This window comes from Chanodichthys erythropterus, chromosome 20 (assembly GCF_024489055.1).
Source record: "Chanodichthys erythropterus isolate Z2021 chromosome 20, ASM2448905v1, whole genome shotgun sequence".
NCBI classification, from domain to species: Eukaryota; Metazoa; Chordata; class Actinopteri; order Cypriniformes; family Xenocyprididae; genus Chanodichthys; species Chanodichthys erythropterus.
Window position 1 is genome coordinate 6347133 of NC_090240.1, and position 22160 is coordinate 6369292.

Sequence of the window (22160 nt, forward strand, 5' to 3'; positions counted from 1 at the left end):
TTTCTTGTAAATGTCTTCTGCCTCAGCACTTTAAATGAAGGTGTGTTTTTGTTCCAGTCAATGCTTCGTTCCAGTCAATCTGCTTTTATTTTTTAGTTTTTGTGTGTTTTTGATGTTCTGAATCCGCTCATTTCAGGAATAGTTCACAAAAAAATGCAAATGAATTCATCATTGTCTTTCTTACGGCAGTGGAACACTAAAGGAGACATTTCAAAGCATGTTCACGCTGCTCTCTTCATACAATGGAAGTCAATGGCGACCATCCAGCTTAAAAAAATCCATCCATTTATATACCAAGTCTTCTGAAGTCATTCTCTGCATCTGAAATCGAATACTTCTCTACTGTATAATACGTGAAAAAACAGTATGCGAACAGAGTAGCATGTCCGAATTCATAATATTCGAAAAAAAACAGTAGGTGAAAAGTACCCGGATGACTTACTACTTCCAGTGAGATTCTGAAGTGTGCATGCAAAGGACACTTTACTATCCCATGAGTATACAGATGAAGGGATGTAACTGACACTGGTAGGTCATGTGACAGTAACAACAAGGCGGTTGTAGTACGTCCGGATTTTACTCATACTAAACGCATTTGTATTATATAGAACATAGAACAGGAAATTTTAATTCAAATGTAGTACCTACTCAACAGTACACGATTTCGAACACAGCTATAGAAGAAAGGTTCTAGAACCTCAAAGGTCAGGTGATTCATATATAGAACCTGTTAGGGGTTCCCATCATGTGATCGATTTATGGATTTAGATTCACTTTTAATATTAATTAAATTTGTAAACATACTTTATCAGTAGAAAATATTGAAATAACCCATTAAGCAAGAACGGATAATGCACTTACTTAAGACATTTCTCATTATATATATATATATCTTTTGGGCATATAGGGTTCTTCAAAACATAGTCAAGAACCCTAGGGTTGTCACATGTAGATGAACATGCACAAATCAAAGATTAATAGAGAGTCTTTTAATAAGCAATGAGAACACGCAGGAGTATCAGAATCACAATTACACATTTACATGGCTTAAATACACAAAGGAATTGAAGATAAAATGGAACAGATGTGGGTACTAATTAACAAATAAGGAAACTAACTAGGGAACTGAGGAAAAAGGGAACAGAGCAGACAGAGTGAAAATGAAATTAAAACAGGACATAACAGAGCATAACCGTTACAAGGGTTCTGTACAGAACCCCAGTGAATCCAGTAAATCTCACATACCGATGTTCAAGTCATTATTCAAAAAAATCTATAAAAACCTTGCTTGGCACATTTGGTCACCATTCACTTTCATTTTGTGGAAAAGAGCAGCTTGAACATTCTTCAAAATTTCTCTTTTTGTCTTCTACGGAAGAAAGTAAGTCATACAGTGAGTGAACTTTTCCTTTTCAAAACTTCCATCACTTTTTGTTTTCATGTTATACTCAAATGTTTAAACCAGAAGTTTGTATGGTTTCACGAGAAGAGTTGATAGAGGGTACTGTTATGTGTGTATTTACTGCACATCTTACCAAACCACTGAACTTATTTGCACTACTGGAATTGCATTCTGTACATGTTGCTCTATCAATCTCAATATGTGCTTTTGTGATGGCGCATTCTTGATTCGAGCTGTCAGAGTTTGCATTTGTTTAAAAAGGGAAATTGTATCAACTGAAAGCTGCTTTAGGGCTTACAGTATGAGTCATTGTGTGAGGATGTGAATCTCAGAATATCATATGCTTAAGACCGACACAGAAGTAAATCTTTGTGTATTTTATCCTCATATTGCCTGGAGAAACTCTTTTGGCAATTATACCTTGTGATATTGGTTCAGTTGTTAAGTATTATGAAAATTAAGCAAATTCGCAAACTTGATTTGGATCAAGACGTTTTTTTGGAGCATAATTTATTGAGTATAGACTTAATCAGGCCAAAAGCTACACGTAAAGACCCACGAGTGGATTTGAGTGAGACTTTGTTGTGTACATGCTGTGACCCATTAAAAACACGCTCTCATAAGGAAACGTCACTTTACCAGGCTTTATCCTGCACCAGGCAACATGGAAACATCACTTTACTGCCACAATCAGATTGGATGAGTGTAGTAGTTTTTATCCAATTACATTTAGTGTTAAAATGAAGTCTGTGATCATGAAATTCAAAAGCCCTATGATTTTGTCTTCCTTTGAGAACACAAAGGATTTTATTGCAGACTGTCAGAGACTTTTTGTAAATAATGAAAGAGGACAGATTTGTCAGAAAAAATGATAAAAGCACAAAAGAACTCAATTCTGCTCATGTTCTATATTCCAAGAAATCTCGTAATAGTTATGTGCGAGGAAGAGAAATGTTCACAGTTAACCAAATAGTAAAAATTCTGTCATCATTTACTCACCCTCACGTTTTTCCAAACCTAAAACATAAAAGAAGATATTTTAAGGACAGTTTTTGTCCATTCAGTGAAAGTCAATGGGGTCCAAAACAAGATCGGACACCATTGACTTTCATTGTATGGACATTTTTCAAAGTATGTTCTTTTCTGTTCCACAGAAAAAAGTCATACAAGTAAATGATTACAGAATTTGCATTTTGGATGAGCATTTCCTTTAAGTCTTTAAAGGGTTAGTTCACACAAAAATGAAAATTCTGTCATTAATGACTCACCCTCATGTCATCCCACACCTGTAAGTCCTTTATTCATCTTTGGAACACAAATTAAGATATTTTTGATATAACAGTATCTAGTGATGGTCGATTTCATGACTGCCAAAGTCACGTAAACCATTGAAATTTCCAAATGTTTCTAAACACTTATAATGTAAAGAAGCCTCATTTACTGAAATCACATGACTTTGGCACTCTCCGGACCACTGATTTGAAACAAAAGATTCATAAAGCTTTGAATCTTCATGAAGCGCTGTTTTGAAATCTCCCTTCACTAGAGATTGTTGAATTAAGTCGTTATTTATTTTTTATTATTTTTATTTTGGCGTATACAAAGTATTCTCGTCACTTCATAACATTAAGGTTGAACCACTCTAGTCACATGAACTGTTTTAAGCAGTGGAGGCAGTGGCAATGGAGGCCTCACTGAGCCATCAGATTTCATCAAAAATATCTTAAATTTGGTTCTGAAGATGAACGAAGGTCTTACGGGTGTGGAACAACATGAGTGTGAGTAATTAATGACAGAATTTTCATTTTTGGGTGAACTAACCCTTTAAGTTTTAAATATTTCAAATAAATATTTTAAATATATTCCCGCCATCAGATGAGGTTAAGTGCGGGGCAAATTATTTTATCCTAGTTTTTTTTTTTTTTTTTTTTTTTTTTTTTTTGTAAACGAATATAATAAAGAAAATTGCAGTTGAAGCTATTTTGTGCCATTCAGATATGTAAATATCTGAAGACTGCAGAGACTTCATTTAAAAGTCATTTCAGTGACGTTTCCCTATATGAAACAGAAGCAGCTCTTTTGACAGGCTGCGTTCAGTTGCAATAGCAGGTATTTTCATCCACATTCACAGTGCCATTTGACATTTTTGCAGGTCTAATGAATGTGTGATTATTTGTTTATCATGCTTTTGTTTTTCCTGCTAGTATCGAAACCTCATTTAGGGATCACTGTCTTTGTTTACTCTGTTAATGTCATTTTTTCAGGTTTAATCTCTTACACAAATATGTCCCTTATTTCAAAGAACGTTCACAAAAAACAAAAACAACTCGTAACTTGCAACTAACACCCCCTCCCCAAAACCCATAGGCGTGTAGTTTGACCTATATATGCATAGTTCCTACTTTATGATACTGCATGTTACAATACAAAAAGATGCGCATGTTTCAGAGATGAAGCAAAAAAATATATTGTGTACCTAAGTAGGTGTTCTTTGTCATTTTAATAACAAAACGGAGGAGGATAAGATACTGTGTATATTTTCTAATCAAATCAAATATGCATTTATTTTCTGTGAGTGGGTACTGGAGAGAATATGAAGTAAACTAGACTAATATTCATTTTCAGATTCAATCCATGCCTGGACATCATGAGCAAATACTGTATGTTAAGTGCTTTGTGTGAACTAATATAGAATGAAAACGTAGCCGCATGCTTGCCGTCTACTAATATTGTTAAGGAACAAAATGTTTATGTATTCATTAATTCATTAATTTGAAATGAGTTCTTTATTTTTCAGAGTAATATTTCTATGTCTCTTTGTCAGAATAAGTTTGTGGGAAGTAAAAAAAAAAAAAAAATTCCAGCGGGGGCTCCAAGTGTATATTTTCCCCCCATCCTGTAGGATCCTGTAATCAGCAGAGTATCTCTGTCAAAAAGTTTTGGATCATACAAAATCATTACGAAAAATGTACACTTTATTATGATTTTTTTCTTTTTCACAGTCAGTGCCAATGAGAGAAGTCACGTTTACTGCCATTTTATCTGACTTTACGTCATTTTTACGTGATTTTTTCGGACCAACTGATTCCTACCTTGGCGACAAAGTTGCCGGAGCACAATAGTATCAATCGTGTTGTAGAAAACTTGGAGTCCCCATTGTTTTCTAAATAGCTTTTCTTTATGAATATTTTACATAATAACAGCGTTTAACTAGCCAATAAACAGTAAGTTTGTGTGTGCGAGTGTGACTAAGATAAAGCCATAAGACTTGAGCTAAATCTTTGCAGCTCAGCTATATAGATGATCCTAAAATACGTCCTCCTTTCATAGGCCGATGTTCCTCCTCAACATTCCATGTAGTCTGTGAAGCTACGGGGCCACACTGTTTCCTAAAGTGTGCTAAGTTAAGAATTATTGGCAGTTTAACTTGCAATAGTCAGTCTTTTTGTTAACAATGTGTCTTATCAATTTGTATTGATGTTTATTATGATGATTTCAGTCTTTATTGAGTTTTGTAAATGCCTTGATTTAACACAAAGTGTGCAAGGGGCGTCTGTATGAACATACACATGTGGTTGTTGCCATTCCAATATGTACACATACACATGCATTTTCAAAGGGCAAAGTTTAGAACGGTTGTCTAACCACGAAAATGCATTTATCGCAGGATGTAAAAGTTCTTGTTTTTACCATTTTAATTATAATTCACAATCCCAAATTCGATATGGGAAAACTAAAATGTATCGTGAAATTTGGACAAGAAGATTCAGCAGAATGATGTAGAAATTCAGCTTTTCCAAGTAATTTCAATCAGCATTGCTTGAGGTTTGATTGTGATTGTATGTGACTTTAAAAATAATGCATAGGCCCTTTAATAAATAATCATTTGTTGTGAATTACTCAAGCACTGCCATTCTGCCTATATGGCAGCATGCACAATGAACATTAGTTTGAAACATTCCTGATTGCCAACCATAGAGTTGTTACTTGCAAGCAAAGATATGTGGGAGCAGTTTAAAAATCCATCTTAATCTTGCTCTCCATGTATAAATCAGCTTACAAAACCAGCTCAGTTGTCTATGTAACGCTCTGTGACTGTTTTATGTCATACAAATCAATGAGAGTCTGCATTAATGCCCATAACAGAGACGTTTTCACCATTATTTTGAATGCTAGCCGATGCTATCATGTCTGCTTTGGCGTAATCACATAGCAAAGTTCTGGGGAAAAAGAATCAAAAGCCTGCCATTTTGTTTTATTTGATTCTGCACTTTTCATTCTGCTTATCTGGAATTGTAAAATGCTCTTTTTTTTTCTATCCGTGGTGGGTTTTTTTTTTTTTTTTTTTTTTTTTTTTTTGTCGGTGGGAGACTGTGAGGGTTTGGCCCTCAGACTATGTTTGTACCTGTTTCGGTGTTCTCGTGTGTGTGCGTGTGTTCATGTCCGTATTGTCGTGCCTAGTGTGGATCAATCGCATGCTTTAGCCCTTGATGGGACACTTTGAGAAAACGTTGCTCACAGACTCTTCCCACAACCCCCTAGTGGACAGTACATGAGCATCAGCAATCCTTGTAAAGACGTCAAGGGAACCAAATAGCTCTACAGATTTATTATGTGTGTTACCAGCTCTGTACTGAAACAAATAAGAAAATAAAGGCCTTTTAATTACACTTAATTCTGATTATAATGTTGTTGTATGTTATTTAACATTGAATTCCTTTTTTTTTTTTTTTTTTTTTTACCTATTACAGCTCTGACAATCTGTAAGAATGCAGATATTTAATAAAAGGTGGTACTGGCATCAAAAACCCTTACAAGAAAAGGAGTAAACTTCAAGTTTTTAAGTATATTTTTTGTAGTAAGTATAGTAATATCTGTGTACTAATGGTTTACTGTACTTGTAAGCAGTGTAACGCATAAAGTAAAGTAACACATTTTCTTTTAAATTTACAACAAAATATCTGTTACTTTTCAAATAAGTATACGTAGATTACTTTGTTGTCCCATTTATTGACTGAAAGCTCTCCTTCCCTGCATTCCATTCGGAAGGGCTCATCCCTATGCCCTAATCCCTTCAAAGGGTTTACCCTCTGGAGTGAGAGCTTCGAAGGGATGAAGGGTGTATGGGTCAAAAAACTATTTTTTTGGGAACGCACTTCAGCGCCATCTTAACGAGACAATCAAGAAGGCGTCTTCATCTTTTTTCCCCTGGTGTACTCTTTGTATTAATACGCATTAATTTACTGTAATTATAAGCTACTGCTGGTCTTTTACTTTAAATATTTGTATAGTGTGTCTATGAATTTGTACTTCAACAAAAATACTTTACAGCTCCCTTTATCAGTCCATTCAAATGTTTCAATGTCGTTTTGACATAATAATGTACCAAATCTAACTCTGTGACGTCAAACAACTTCCCTGTGCAAAGGATCATGGGGGCCCGGAGTGTCCATCAGTTGTACCCTTCGAAATCCTTCATTCCGTAGGGCCCTTTGAAGTGGCCAGTTTTGAGCACTTCGGTTTAAACGACCCTTCAATATGGCGGCCATGATTGTTTTCACTCTGAAGTGCCCTTCGGAGGGCGATATATGCTGTTTGGAATGCACCGTTAGTCCCCATGTTGAGAGTCATAAGTGCAGAGGCATTGTGGGTAAACATGATGGTTATTGTAGTTCTAGACTATATGTGAGCAGGAATTACTCATCTCACGAACAGATTCAGTATTCCTCAGAACGAATAAAAACGGTGAAATGCAAACGCAGAATATTATGCAAATCTGCACTAATTAAATATCTTTAATAACACAAATATATTTTATGTATTTAATCACACTTTATAAAACATTGTATTTGATGCTGACTTCCATTGGTCCAATTCAACCATACAAATAAGCAAAAATCATCACATTTGTGTTTTTGTATTTTATTTGCTGAAATAAGTGTTAAACTTTCTACTGCTCCTATTCTTCTGCAATCCAGAACAGCAGCAGAGCTGAAAAGTTTTGTTGGAGCGGCACCCTCTACTGTACAGGGAGTTCACAGACAAGGCTTAAGCTAGTCCTAGACTAAAATGCATGTTTGAGCTGTTTTAACTGAACACAACTTATACTGATATATATTAAAATATGTCAGTGCCATTGTTTTGTCTCAAGATCTACACCAGTATTTTTTTTTTTTCTTTTTTTTTTTCTCTAGTGTACGTTTATAAAAGGTACTTAAATATCCTAATTGAACTAAGGCCTAATCCTTGTTTAGGCTAAGCCCTGTCTGTGAAACCGGGCCCAAGTGTAACAGTATAGCAAATGTTAAAAATGTTTTAGTATTGCAACTGTACTACACATGAACGTTATAGGTACACTGTTGGTTTACTAGTTATATACTTCTAGCCCACTATTTACACACATTGAAGTATACTCTCACTGCTAATTTAACAGTTTGTATGCTGCAAGTACATGTGTATAGGTATACACTAACAGTATACCAAGTTCACTCGGAGTGTAGTTGCAATAGTAAAGAAAAGTTAGATGAATTATACTACTAGTACATAGATAGTTGTATGCTTAATACATATAGTATACTTGAAAATTATTTTTACTTAAATTTATTTACTTCATTTATTTTTGTAAGGGAAATGGAATATATAGAGGTCTGATGATAAATGGCTGATGGAACTTAAATCTAAATGCATACCTGACATTGCACATAAATTAATAATTTTTTTCAGAAGTGCATAAGAACACCAAACACTGGAAATACATTTGAGTGAAGTGGTGGAACCTATTAAAAATGTCTGTAATGATCATGCAGACAGGCAGAGGGCAGCACTGCACCTAAAAAGGCACTTGACTACATTTTCTGTTTTTTACAGTGTGTTATTAATAATCATAACAGGCAAACAACAAACACAATCATAAACAAAGTGCTGTGAGCTTTGGTTCAAGATTACAGGTTAAAAACTGTGGACAGTGAAAATAAACAAAGCATTTAAAAAGGCATATTAGGTGTGATGTTTTCTGTTTTATCCATATAGATACTCTTAATTACACACAAAAGGCATAAATAAATATAAAACACATTCAATAATGGTGCCATTTATCCATTCTTCAGCCCGTCAGTTCATATATAAACACTACAATTGTAAAAGTAAACAGGACCGATGAATTGATATGAATTTAGTTAAAGGAGAGTGACATCATTCCTCAGTGGGAACATTCCTTTTACAATGTTCTGGCAGAGCTTCTAAAGATCATATTAGGCCGCCTGCTTCAGGATAATTAGTTTTGATTGATGATCAAACACTCTTTAAATGAATGGCAGTTTGTACAGCTCTTCCATGCTGAAAAGGCCAGAAAAGTTGGTGTTACTGGTGTGCTGATACTGGTGTGCTGGTGTTCCCACAAGACTTCTCAACAGCAAGAGTTTTCTAGTCAACCAGCTTCACCAGCCTCACAAACTAAATTTTGCTGGTGAAAAGTATGTTCATGCTGGACTCACACCAATCTGGAAAAGGTTCCAAATAGGGTTTTTCGCAGTAATGCCACAGAAGAACCATTTTCGGTTGCCCATAGAACCTTACATTAAACAATTCAACTTTTAACTTTCCCTACTTTTATACTTTCCCTTTTTTTCAGCAGTAAATTCGCCCTACTATTTTTTAAATAGATTACTTAATTCATTTTATTATTACTATTATTATTATTATTAAAATTTTAACTTTGAAATGTTTAATCAAAATGTCATAACTGGACTTTCTGGGCGAAAATGAAAGTGACTTCTCTCTGGTGATGTATGCAGGACTTCTAGTATTGTCACGATACTGCAATTTCAATAAGATACCTTGAAAAATACCGATATTCGATACCATTTTCGATACCACTGGGAAAACTGCCATATATACTGCCATATAGATATTTTATTATCTCATAATCTTTTGATAATTTGGGTAATTTTGTTGCAATAGTTTACAAAGCACAAGGAGGCTTTATTTGAAACGGAACTAAACTTATGAAAAAGACAAGTAAACAGTCAGTAATAAAATAACAAGTAAACAAACTGCAAACTATAGCACAAATAAATACGATCTAATAATGAGACAAATAAAATAAACAGCTTTATGTTTTTTTTGTTTTTTGTTTTTTTTCAGGTGGGTCTAACAGTATTCAGGTAAGAAATATTACAGAATTGAAAGTAATCAAATGTAAAATAACGCTGGATAGTCTTCATTGTAAAAATTACATGCAGATTAATGCTTATTATTAAAGTTACAAAAGTTATTCAGTCAGGAGCAGCGAGTGATTTTCTCTTAGTCTTTTGTTCTTCGATCAACATGACAGACAGCAGCAGGTTTATTAGGCTGCTGTCACTTTAAGAGCTTATGCACGGATCCAATATACTGTTACACAACTTGATTTTTTTTTTCCAACTTTTTACTTTCCAAAACTGACTGTTTACCTGAATACTTGGCAAGACAGGCACTTTTAAATATGTTTGTGTGTATTTGAACATTTGAATGCAATAAGCCACAAAAAAGAACTCAATTTGTTACTAGTGAGCTGTTTGAGAGGCGACTGTGTGCATACCACTACGCGCAGCTGGTGCCGGTATATCAATACAGAAAAGTGCAGAAAAGGAGAATTGGAATTGTTTCAGATATTTCTATATCGATAAGTATCGAAATATCGATATTTTTTGACAACACTAACTTGTATAATAAATTTCTGCTTATATCCCGCCCCTGCAAGCTCATGCTCATCTGCCTCCACTTTTGAGTGCAACGCCCACATCTCAAAATCTAATCACCAACCAATGCACAGAACCAATCCTACATTTCCTATTTTTTAATAAACCAATTACACTCAGATGTGTCATAATAAGAAAGAAAAGACCTTCAGCACGACTTTAATAATCTAAATAACTTTTTTTTGCAATGGAAAGGTCTCATGGCTGTTAAAGGTTCTTCATGGAGCCATAGATGCCAATAAAGAACCTTTATTTTTAAGACCTTTAAACCAGCCTGGACCAGTGTGGTCATTCATTCTGGAGGGATGGATGGATTTTAACATTTTGTACACTGATCTTGAAACATTTAGAGTTTAGAAAGGGCACTGAGAAAACATTCAATTCATTGGATGTTTTTGAAGGAGTTCTTAGGAACCAATACTGTGGCTACAGTGTTATTCGAGTATCCTACTGTAAACACCAGGTCAAACCAGTTAACTAGTTCAAGTTGTGCTTTGGAACATTGTTAACCAACCAGGGTAGCGTTTCCCAAAAGCATCCTAAGCCTAAGTTGATCGTAGCTCCATTAGTGGCAATGGTTCTGCGATCAACTTAGGCTTACGATGCTTTTGGGAAACGTTACCCAGGTCCCCACCAGCAAAAATGTATTATTAGCTCTAACCAGGTCAGTTAAGGCCTTGGTATACTTCGAGAAAAATTGAAGAACAAACTGGTTTGATGTAATTGCAAACAAAACCAGGCCAAAGTGAAGTTTGTTTGGAGTTCATTTTGGGAGTTTAAAAAGGGCTTGCCAAAGTGAACTTTCCGAAAAAGTTTGCTCTGGGTGGTAAACAACTTTGTACTAGCATTGGTAGATTGTAGCGATATACTGTTAGCAAACATCCCAATGCCAAAGGTATTTCAAACTTCTTTTTACCCTTAAGCGAAGAACGAAAAGAACTTGTGAATATTTCGAGACCTTTAAGATGGTTGACCTCAGCTCTACTAGCTAGCTGGTCAACCACCTCAACCAGCTTAAGGCAGAATACATGTAAATCCAGCTACCATCTTAAGCAAGTTTTAGCTGTATTTTGTAAGAAGGTGGTTATTTTCTTTCTTATTTTCTTTCTTCTCTGGAACACAAAAGAAGATATTTTGAAGAATGTTGTTAACCAAACAGTTTTGGTGACCACTGAATTCCATTGTATTAACAAAAACAACACTTTATACATTTCTCAAAACATCTACTTTTATGTTCAACAGAAGAGGGTGAGTAAAGGATGACAGAATTTTCATTGTTGGGTGAACTATCCCTTTAACCTTGGAGCTGCCGCACCAAGAGTAAGAGATGACAGACCATTACCCAGCATGACAATGTTCAGGTTGAAGTCAATGTGAAGTTCTCAGATTTGGTCTCTCTCTGTTCAGTGTTTCTCCTCCCTCTTCACCCGGTCGTCCTCATTTGGAAAGTTTACTGATGACTCTGATTAAGGCTCCATTCTCATCTTTCAGCCGCTGGTTATCAGACTTGAGTTCTGTCAAAACCTGAGATTGATGAGAGACGAGAAAAAAACGCTTTTGATTATTAACTTCAAAAATATTTAGTGGTAATGTGATGTCAAAATTGGGGTGCCCATGACATGACGATACACTTTATGATGAATAAAACAGTTCTTGTATACCACTCATATCTCATAATCTCACATGACTGTATTTTGTTTTATGTGTAAAAAGCTTTCATTTAGGTGTAAAACATTTTTTAGGTGGGAAAAATATGTAATAAAACATGCATTGAATGCTAGATCATAACACTACAACATATGATTTTCAAATTGACCTTTATAAAGGAATGGCAGTTAGCACGGCCATGTGAATGTGTGCTCATGCATAAAGAAGTGTGACCCCTTCTCCTACTGCAGTGACTAAAATAGTGCCAGAACTACAAAAACTTTAACGACAGAGCAAACCCAGCCACTCATGACTTCATATCACATCTTTCCAACCATTGGATACAAAAACAAGTTTTTTGTGTGTGTGTTTTTTTTGGTGCTAACTCTCTTTTAGAAATAACCAGCACACACACAGATGCTCACAGCACTGTGGACAGTTCTGACATTCAGCATGAATAGAATACAATTTGAAAATCAAAATCATAAAATCAAAATTTACATTTTTTATGGAATCTTGCAGTATTTATTATAAATTATTTATCTTTTTTATTATTATTATTATTCATGTCCCCTCATAATCTTTAATTAAAATAACTTCCCCTTCCTCTTGCAGTGACATCTCTGCTGACATGTTTACTGGCGTGAGGGTGGGGCAACCTGTCACTCACATGAGATCCACCAATAGCAAACCACAACCATCCAGTCAATTCCCCATGGACAAAATCATGTTCCGCCCTACATTTATTCTTGTTCATGCTGGCTTTAAGCAATAAAGGCACAAATCCCATCTTTCTTTGGAAAGAAAACTTTTAGATATGTAAGATAAATTATCTAACATAATTATCTAACATTTACATAACATATATTTACAAAATAGGTGTGTCACTGTCTGACTTGAAGCGATGCATGCCAGTTAAAAAAATATTCTGACTTGATACATCACTGTAATGTATACCATCAAAATACCGTGTTTCAAGAGCGGTGGCTCATTCTGTGCAGTTCGGCTACATGGACTCTGGTGACAACAGAGCTGTTTCACGATTGGCCGGATTCACAGATGACAATGATCACATGTGTTTTGTGTTTAGTCTGACACTTTCAAAGTCGCTAATGTTCACAAATCCATGGTTTATAACAGTAAAAGCTCATGTAACCGTAATGTTGTGTTATGTTTCTCAAAATAAGATAAAATAAAATATATAGACCTCACTTCACTGGTATTTAAATAGTATAGGTGTATGTTGAACTTTATTCTTGTACATCAGGGATGGACAACTCCGGTCCTGGAGGGCCAGTATCCAGCAGAGTTTAGTTCCAACCCTAATCAAACACACCTGAACCAGCTAATTAAGGTATTTAGGATTAGTATAAAGTTATAGGCAAGTGAGTTTTTATCAGGGCTGGAGATAAACTCTGCAGGACACTGGCCCTCCAGGACCGGAGTTGTCCATCCCTGTTGTACATACAGGTGCTGTTATAAGCACATAAGTACATAAAGTATTGAATGAAGTGTTTGTTTTTATATAAAAGCATCTGAAATGGCTGAACGTCTATGTATTTGATAAATATTTCAGATGTTCCACTGCATCTGTGATAAAGAAGGCAAACACTTGAATGAGCATCACTACATGAAGCAGAAAGCGTCTGACTTTACATTTCCATTTTCAGCTCCTTCCTGACTGCAAGCGGCAAATCTCAACGATTGGTTAAATCCAGCCAAAGTCAAACATATAAGGATTTTGGCCTGTCCCATGTCAGTGGTCTTCACCCTCTCGGCTGTCTACAACTATACAAATCATTATTAGTTGAAAATCAGTTCACCAGATGATTTTTTCAATATATATTTTATTCATGAAAAACATAATATTTTTGATAATAATTAATTTGTAGTTGTAGTCGCTCATTATTATATTTAAGTAATTTTATGAATTGAAATCATTTTAATTTTTAAATTTACATTTTTTTATTGTTTTCTCTGTGTAATATAGGCATTCAATATTCTGTAATGACATTTATAACCAGTGCGTTACATATAACCAGTGAGTTACCGACTCTATCATTATTCTGTTTTTGTAATTTTACTTAAATATATATTTTTCTATTTTTTTGATTAACCTTTTATTGCTATCTGTGTGTAATATATGTATTCAATATTCTGTAATGTCAATTATAACCAGTGAGTCTATGTGTTCACAGAGACTGTGAATGTGAAGCGACAGAGGCTGTGAATTGATTTGGACATTGCTGGAGTGTAGAGGCGTTTGGTCATGGGTTTGGAAGATCTATAAATATCTTCAAAGCCACCGCCTGGAGAAGGAATGTGAGGGGCTGCCCTTCCCCAGACCCAGGACAGAAACAGCGAGAAAGAAAGAATGGATGAAAAAGTTTTACTAATACAAAACAAAAAAAATGAAACAGTGAGACCTGCCTGAGAGGTGTACAGCAGCGGGGCAGAGGAAGAGGACTACAGGGTGCAGCAGAGAACAGGAAGGAGGAAGGGACAGAGAGAGCGAGCAGAGGACTAGAGATCCTCCGTCTCGGGGAGAGAGGCCGTCTGAGTGAGGTGGGCAAGGGTGCGCAGCATTGCTTTGTTCTCCACTAGGAGGTGCGCATTCCCCCTGCGGAGAGCCTGCAGCCGAGCCAGAGCAGGAAGGGTCTAGAGATACAGAGAGGCCCAGACATGATGAGAGCGAGAGTGAGTGTGAGAGAACATCAAAGATGGCTTGGGAACAAAAAATGGACAGTATTAGTGTGCTTGAGTTAGTTGAAGCAAAGTCAACATGAAATCAAATTTAAAGGATTAGTTCAAAATCAGCCCAAGCTTTCACCCTCAAGCTATCCTAGGTGTATGACTTTCTTCTTTCTGACGAACATAATCTGAGAAATATTAATAAATATCCTGACACATCCAAGCTTTACATTGGCAGTGAACAGGGTTCACGAGTCCATCCACATCCATCAATCATAAACGTATATTTAACAAGTTATGAAGTAAAATATCTAGCTTCCGCCATGTTGAATACGGAAGGCGGTCTAGCGGAAGCTAGATATTTTACTTCATAACTTGTAGTATATGATATGGATATTTTTTTACACAAATGCATTGATTTGCTTCAGAAGGATATTATTAACCCCCCGGAGCCATGTGGAGTACACGTTTATGATGGATGGATGTAGTTTCTTCGGCTCATACTCATGAACCCTGTTGACTGCCATTATAAAGCTCGGATGTGTCAGTATATTTAGTTATATTTCTCAGATTATGTTCATCAGAAAGAAGAAAGTTATATACACCTAGGATGGCTTGAGCTTGAGTAAAGCTTGGGGTAATTTGAAAGTGAACTAATCCTTTAACCCTATCAATTGTAATAATACACATTCCTTAATGTGTGTGATTCTGCATTGTGCATTATACACATGCAAAAAGATGCTCTGCCTCTGAACTGACTTTTCAGCTGACTTCAATCCAGTGGTATTCTGGAGGGACTGCATATGTTAAGGGCTGCCAACATGTAGTGATGTCACATGAGCATTCTTATAAGGTGTAATTAATTAAGTACACTGGGTAAAATAGTGTGTAATGTCACTGATTATGATAATGATACTATTTTGGGCTATTTAGCTATCTATTTTTTTTATTGCTGAATATATAAAATGTTTATAAAATATTATAAAATTGTCAAATTATTTTAAAATTAATTATTAAATTAAATAATGATATGAAATATATATGAAATATTTCTGTAATTCAGAAAGTGTTAATCTGGTAAACTGCTTTATATAGCCACATTTAACTGATTGGCTTGAAATGTTGTGAGGGGCCCCAATGCACCACCATTTTCTCTCCCCTCAGACCATCTTTTTGAGCTTTATGATCCAATCAAGCTTTTTTTGTGTGTGTGTGATCCACTCAATTCCCAATGGATTAAATCAAGCCCCGCCCTACATTTCTTAAGGAAATTTCTAGGGCTGCCCCCTAATAGTCGACTTACCGTTAGTCAACGAAAAGAGGCTTAGTCGACCAAAATTTTATTAGTCATTTAGTCATGGAAAAAAAATCTACAGGAATTGGTGAAGTCACACAGTCTGTGATGGACAGATCATTAATAGCTGGTCTGTGTGGTAAATATACATCGGGCACGACATCCAAATGCTCATTCATCAACCTCAAATATGGCTTATCGCATAAAACAGTAGTAGCAAGTAGTAGCAACTTGACATGGCTGCTCGCTTTAACGTTAACCTAGAAAAATGTGGGCTATTCAAGTGTTTGTGCAGAGTGTAAAAGCTAAATAGTAGCACACTTACTATATGACAGCTAACATGGAGATGCCGGCACGATCACTTGCTCTTAAAATACTCCATCATTTTTGGTCATACAGATAATCTCACTCACAATGACAACAATACATTGTGCTTTTGTAAAATAATAAAAAAGCAAACAAGGTGTGATTTGTGATGTCTCTCTCTTTTAACTTGAGCAAGGCAAAAAAGAACCAAAACTCCATGTAAACTTGCCTCACAGACATGAAATATGTATCTATAGAAAGTGAAATGTCTACTTTTAAATGAACCAATTCAAATGGAAAACAAGTATTCTCAGGTTGTTTTATCCATATGAAACGTATAGGCGAATTATTAAAAGGTTAAAGCAGTCTCCTAGCTGTTTTTCCCCGACGCATTCATACACTCTAAAAAATGCTGGGTTAAAAACAACCCAAGTTGGGTTGAAAATGGACAAACCCAGCGATTGGGTTGTTTTAACCCAGCGGTTGGGTTAAATGTTTGCCCAACCTGCTGGGTAGTTTTATTTAAACCAACTATTGTTTAAAAATTGCTATATGGCTAGCTTAAAATGAACCCAAAATAGTTGGGAAAATAAAAACCATAGACAACAATAATAGACAAAAGGTGAATGTTTATTAATAAGCTTTAATATTTTATTAATATAAATTTAATAGTTTATTAATATACATTTATTAATAAGCAATTTAATAAATGTTTATTGTTTAATAATTATTCATTGAACATTAATAAATGTTCATTTCCAACATACTTTGGTTTAATTTTAATTAAGCAATACAGTAATTTTTAAACAATAGTTGAGTTAAATAAAACTACCCAGCAGGTTGGGCAAACATTTAACCCTACCGCTGGGTTAAAACAACCCAATCACTGGGTTTGTCCATTTTCAACCCAATTTGGGTTGTTTTTAACCCAGCATTTTTTCATTAATCATTAGCAAGCTTTATGTATGCGCTTGAATGCTGATTAGGCTACTTAGGCATTAAAGGCTCATTATTACGATTTATATGATTTATAAAAATCTCCAGTCAAGGGCAGCCCTAGAAAATTCAATAATAATAATAATAATAAAAAAAAAAAGTGTATGTATATATATATATATATATATATATATATATATATATATATATATATATATATATATATATATATATATATATATATAATGTGTGTGTGTGTGTGTGTGTGTGTACATATGTAATGTATTAGAATATGAATCTTGTTTCAATCTCAAATAGTCACATTACAAAAATAAAATGAGTATTTCATGTTGCCTTTAGAATGTGAATAGAAATATAAGCATGCAAAGACGATCAGGTGAGAACATAAATCTGTGTTGGATAAACTCACTGACACAAAGCACATGCATGAAATCAAATCAAGCTTTTTACTAAGGGAAGTTCTGTCTTCAGCTTTTAAACAGTAGTAATCACCACTATTTTGTTATATAAAAGTTTCACACAGCGCAGTAAGAAGATTAATGAGCGACGTGAGACATCTGTGGTCAACCTCAGAAACTTCCTGAACCAGCATGTGGAGAAACCCTGAGGTTTGACACCGTTTCCAAATGTGGTTTCACAGCTTACAGCTCTGGAATCAGGCCGTTGAGTTTCTCCAATGCATGAAAACCAACAGAAAATGACCAACGTATCCAGCATCTGTTCATAGCTCTTTCATTGTTTTGTCTCTACAAAAAGCATCTGTAGTCAGGTATTTGAATGGGTTAACTCTCTAAAATTGCTCACATTGCTTTGACAAACAAAGGTAGGCATGTACAGAGCACAGAGTAGAAAAATAGCACAGAGTAACTATCAAATGTGTATGTTTATTAAGGCATTTGCATAACGTCTGACTCTTAGGGACTCTTAATATCAAAGACTTTAGATATAAAAAGACGGTGCACTCATTACTATGAATGGGAGAATGTGCAAAGTGCAATATGGCAGAATTAATCCTACCTTCTAAATAAAAGAGCCAATCGCTGATTGCCGTTAGAATCTCTGGGCTGTGTTTCCCAAGCATCTTGAGCTAAGTTGATCGTAGAGACCATTGTTGGCAATGGTCTACGATCTACTTAGGCTTACAATGCTTTTGGGAAACACAGCCCTGGTTGCTACAGAAAGAGTCAGTGTTATGAGACATGCACTAAGGACTGTACATGCGCATTGGCTGGTCCATCCTTAAAAATGCAGTTTTTTTGTCATGATTTGAGCATTTTGAAACAAAATTTATGGGACAGATGTTGTCAGATCTCATTGGTGATTTCAAAAATGAAATTTAATCGTAAGCTTAGTGAACAGCATTGGAGAATTTGATGTTTTCCCATTCAAGGAAATAGGACTAAAATAGTTTGGATGACTGAAATAGCTGCCCGAGATGAGATGAGAAAGATGGCCACTGAGTAAAATGACTTGCCTTAAAGGGACTTTGTTAATATGCCACAATATTATTGATTTGACAGCACTGATGCTTCTGGATTAGAACAAAACTTGAGCTGAACTGAGCTGGATGATGATACTATTGCTTTCTGCTTCAAAGCTGAATTGAAGTTGTTGAATAATTGATGAATTTTGCAACATTGACAGTCATTGAATTGAAACAACATTAAACTGAATTGACCCTTTGCAAAGACCCACCCCCCCCTTAGTTACTGTTGTTTTTTCAAGTTCAAGTCCACCGAGGGTAATTTTCTAACTCCTGACTGCTTTGTCGGACAAAATGGCGTATTCGGCGTTATGATTCGTTAGATCGCTTGTCAATCAAACTCCTGGCGAAGGGTCAATTAAGCTGAATAACAACATTATTGTCTTCTGTAGTGATGCTTATAGCTGAGATTAACTAATTTCATAATTGATGAACTTTACACACTTATTGAACTGAACTGAATCAACATTGAACTGAATTGACCTGAATAACAACACTATTATCTTCTGTAGAGCTGCTTAGAGCTCCAATATATAATGAAGTTTGCATCAATGATTATGTTATTTTCCTGTTTATGATTGTGAACCTGCTTTGAAAAAATCTGTATTGTATAAAGGTAACTTGACTTATTGTCTTTATTGGACAATAAGCCTGCTATCAAGGAATTACAGTAAGAGATCAAGTTATTCTGAGAGCTTTGGAGAGAAAAAAGAGAGTATGAATACAAATGTGTGACTAAGAGAGACATTAAGTGATCTAAATGACCCACACCATGTTGTACTGCCATGAGTAATGGGTGTGTGTTGTGTGTGTGTGAGCAGGCAACCACGCGTGGGGCAAAACCACTCACCATCTGCCCCTCTTTCACCCAGTCCAGCTGAGGATGAACTCAGGACTGGTAGCGAAACCTCACTGAGGGCGTCTGCTGGGGCAACAGTGACATCACTGATCAAACAAATACAAGTGCTTCTCATTTCTAATGTTGATAGGCTCAATGAAGTCAGAGTCTGTTGGACCTACTCATCAGTGTTTGACTAGCTGCATAAATACAGTTTATCCCTCCATGGTGTACTAGAACTAAAGCTGTTTGCATATTTGCAATATAAATGACACTGTCATCCGCATATCTTGGCCGAATCTAATCATCTTTGAACTAATCGGAGTCCAAACAGTCCAGAAAGCTTGTATCCTCAATTGCGACATGGATCAATTATCCCACTGAGCCTGGCAGACTACAGCACCCGCAGAAATCTCATCTGCCTCACATTGATTTGGCCTTTCATATATTTGGCACTGTGTTCTTCTTGGCCCCTCAAAATGCCAGCTATGTGCAATTACTACTGGAATGCTGAACAAAAGCCGCGCCGTGTCTCTGTGCTGGATTCAGTCTGGCCCCGGCGTAGCTGGAACTAGGTCACCACGTACTGCTGCAGCTGTGAGATGCTACAGAGCTTCGCTGACAGTACTGATGCAGAGCGCAACGGCCGTGGCTAGTAGCGAGCAGGGTGGCAGCAGAGTTTGCTAACATGGGTTAAAACAGGCATGGTAGTTACACTAGCTGTTAAACTTAAACTACAAGCAATCTAAAATTTTCATCAGTTAATTCAAACAAACTGTCCTAAATTTTGAGGATAACATGCTCTCGAAAGTCACCACAACTCAGGCTCAGAATGATACAGCAAAGCCACATTTAATAGACATTTTCCTTTTACCTTTAATTCTTCTTCCATGTCTGAAACCTTCTTCTCCAATGCTTCCTTTTCCTACACAAGCAGACAAAATAATCATATTACAATTTTCAAAATTCAATAAATAGAACCAAATAAGAGTTTGTATTTTTCAGTATTTTTATATTATAAAAAAAATCACTTTATATTGGGTGTCATTAACTACTATGTTCTTACATTAATAAAAGTTAATTGTTAGGTACAATGTCCATGTGTTCATGTTGTATTGCAATGTACTGTAGTTATATATTTAAAGGGGGACTCAGTAGTATTTCAGATACACTGTTTGGAAGTTAGTCGGGCTTATACCAACAACAAACGTCTAACCAATCAGCATTAGGGGACGTATAATGGTCGAGGAGAGAGAACGAGCAAGAGGGAGAATTGAAAATAAGAAAAAAGAAAAAAAAAAAACTGCAGAACAAGAAATGGGACACAATACAAAAAAGCTCAAAAGAATATCACTGGAATGAAGGTGCCTGGGCAAAACGCTTTAGGACTCGCGTTTATATTAGAATATCTTTCCAGCACTGGATAGAGCTAAGTGGGAAGGCCTGAAAACAGACGCAGAGGCAATCCCGCTATTTATGCGAGTACACTGGGTTTTGATTGTCTAGAGCTGCTGTGCTGCTTGCGACTAACAACGAACACTTTGTATTTACTCATGTGTACTGTATGTTAATTTTTTGTGCTTCCTTGTCGTTCATTCATCAACTGTGCTTTATTTTTCGTGAAGCATTTTGTTCCATGTCAGCTGTGATAAACAGACATCTACTCGCATTGCGTGTGTAACAGTGGCTAGATAGTGAGAACTGTACAGGTATAGCACTGCACACTGACGATCACTAGAGAATGCAGTGCTTAGCGTCATTGATAGTGCATTCACCTCACATGCCAGCAGCGATCGTGCCAGGGTTCAAGACCAACTTGGAGCAGGGTAATTAGGATTGGAGTGTGAGTTTTGGAGGTGGAGCAATGAAGAGAGAGGTGGGTTTGTTTGGGTTGATTTCAAATATCAACAATGTCCAATAGCACAATTCAAGATCTACTTGTATAATTATAATAAGTAATAATAATTAACTACTGTACATAGAGTTTAGGTTAGGGTAGGTTTGGTTTAGGGTTAGTTGCAAGTAATTATGCAAAATTTTTTTGTAATTAACTACATGTAATGTCTAACAGGAACACTGTAAAATAAAGTTACCTAAAACACTTGTGCTGCTATTGAGGTGAGATATGGGGTTAGGACAGGTTTGGCGGTAACAGTGGGTGATTACTGTGATTACTGAAATTAATTGCATGCAGGCATTTTAAAGGGACATCGGATGCCAATTTTTCACAAGTTAATATGATTCTTTAGGGTCTTCATGAAAAGTCTATAAAATACTTTAAATAAAATGTCTTAATGCTTGTGTAAAAAAACAAAAAAAACACCCTTTTTATCTTGTCAAAAACAGCTCTGTTCATAGCAAGCCGTTTCGGGGCATGTCCCTTTAAATGATAATGAGCTACTGTTCACCCCACCCCTATCTTCCGTGGGCGGGCTGTAAACACTATTTAGCAGGTATTGCATTGAACTAACCATTCTTATTTATGCAGTTATAAATGCTCAAAAACAATTAAAATACAGTACATTTGAAAATTACTTGTTAGTCATTAACTAATACCTTATTGTAGTGTTACCATGTTATCTTTACATAAAATGTACACAATTTGCAATAAGACAATCACCTTAATGCATTTTTCATTCTAAACAACATTATAAAGCTTCTAAATAGAAATTACGACATATATGTTTGTTCAACTGTATTATTTATTTTGATAATGAACAAGCTGCGATGTCACATTTGCAGTGCTTTGTTGCATGTGTGTGAGGCGCCGGCGCGATCACACAGCAGTCTTTGCAAGGGACTTG

General features: G+C 35.8%; 1 protein-coding gene across 3 annotated transcripts in view; it reads right to left on the bottom strand.

The window, feature by feature from the left end:
- Positions 1–6423: 6423 nt before the first annotated feature.
- Positions 6424–22160, bottom strand: part of LOC137008984 (protein phosphatase 1 regulatory subunit 12B) — a 58532-nt gene continuing 42795 nt past the window's right edge. The window contains exons 6-8 of one of the 3 annotated variants that reach the window (XM_067370822.1): positions 20231–20281; positions 19369–19443; positions 6424–11664 (exon numbers count right to left, since the gene is read on the bottom strand). In XM_067370822.1, the coding sequence (XP_067226923.1) occupies positions 19408–19443; positions 20231–20281 (87 nt within the window). In that variant the 3' untranslated portion in view covers positions 6424–11664; positions 19369–19407. The remainder of the gene's footprint in view (positions 11665–19368; positions 19444–20230; positions 20282–22160) is intronic. The other 2 variants (XM_067370823.1, XM_067370821.1) reach the window with 2 other exon arrangements.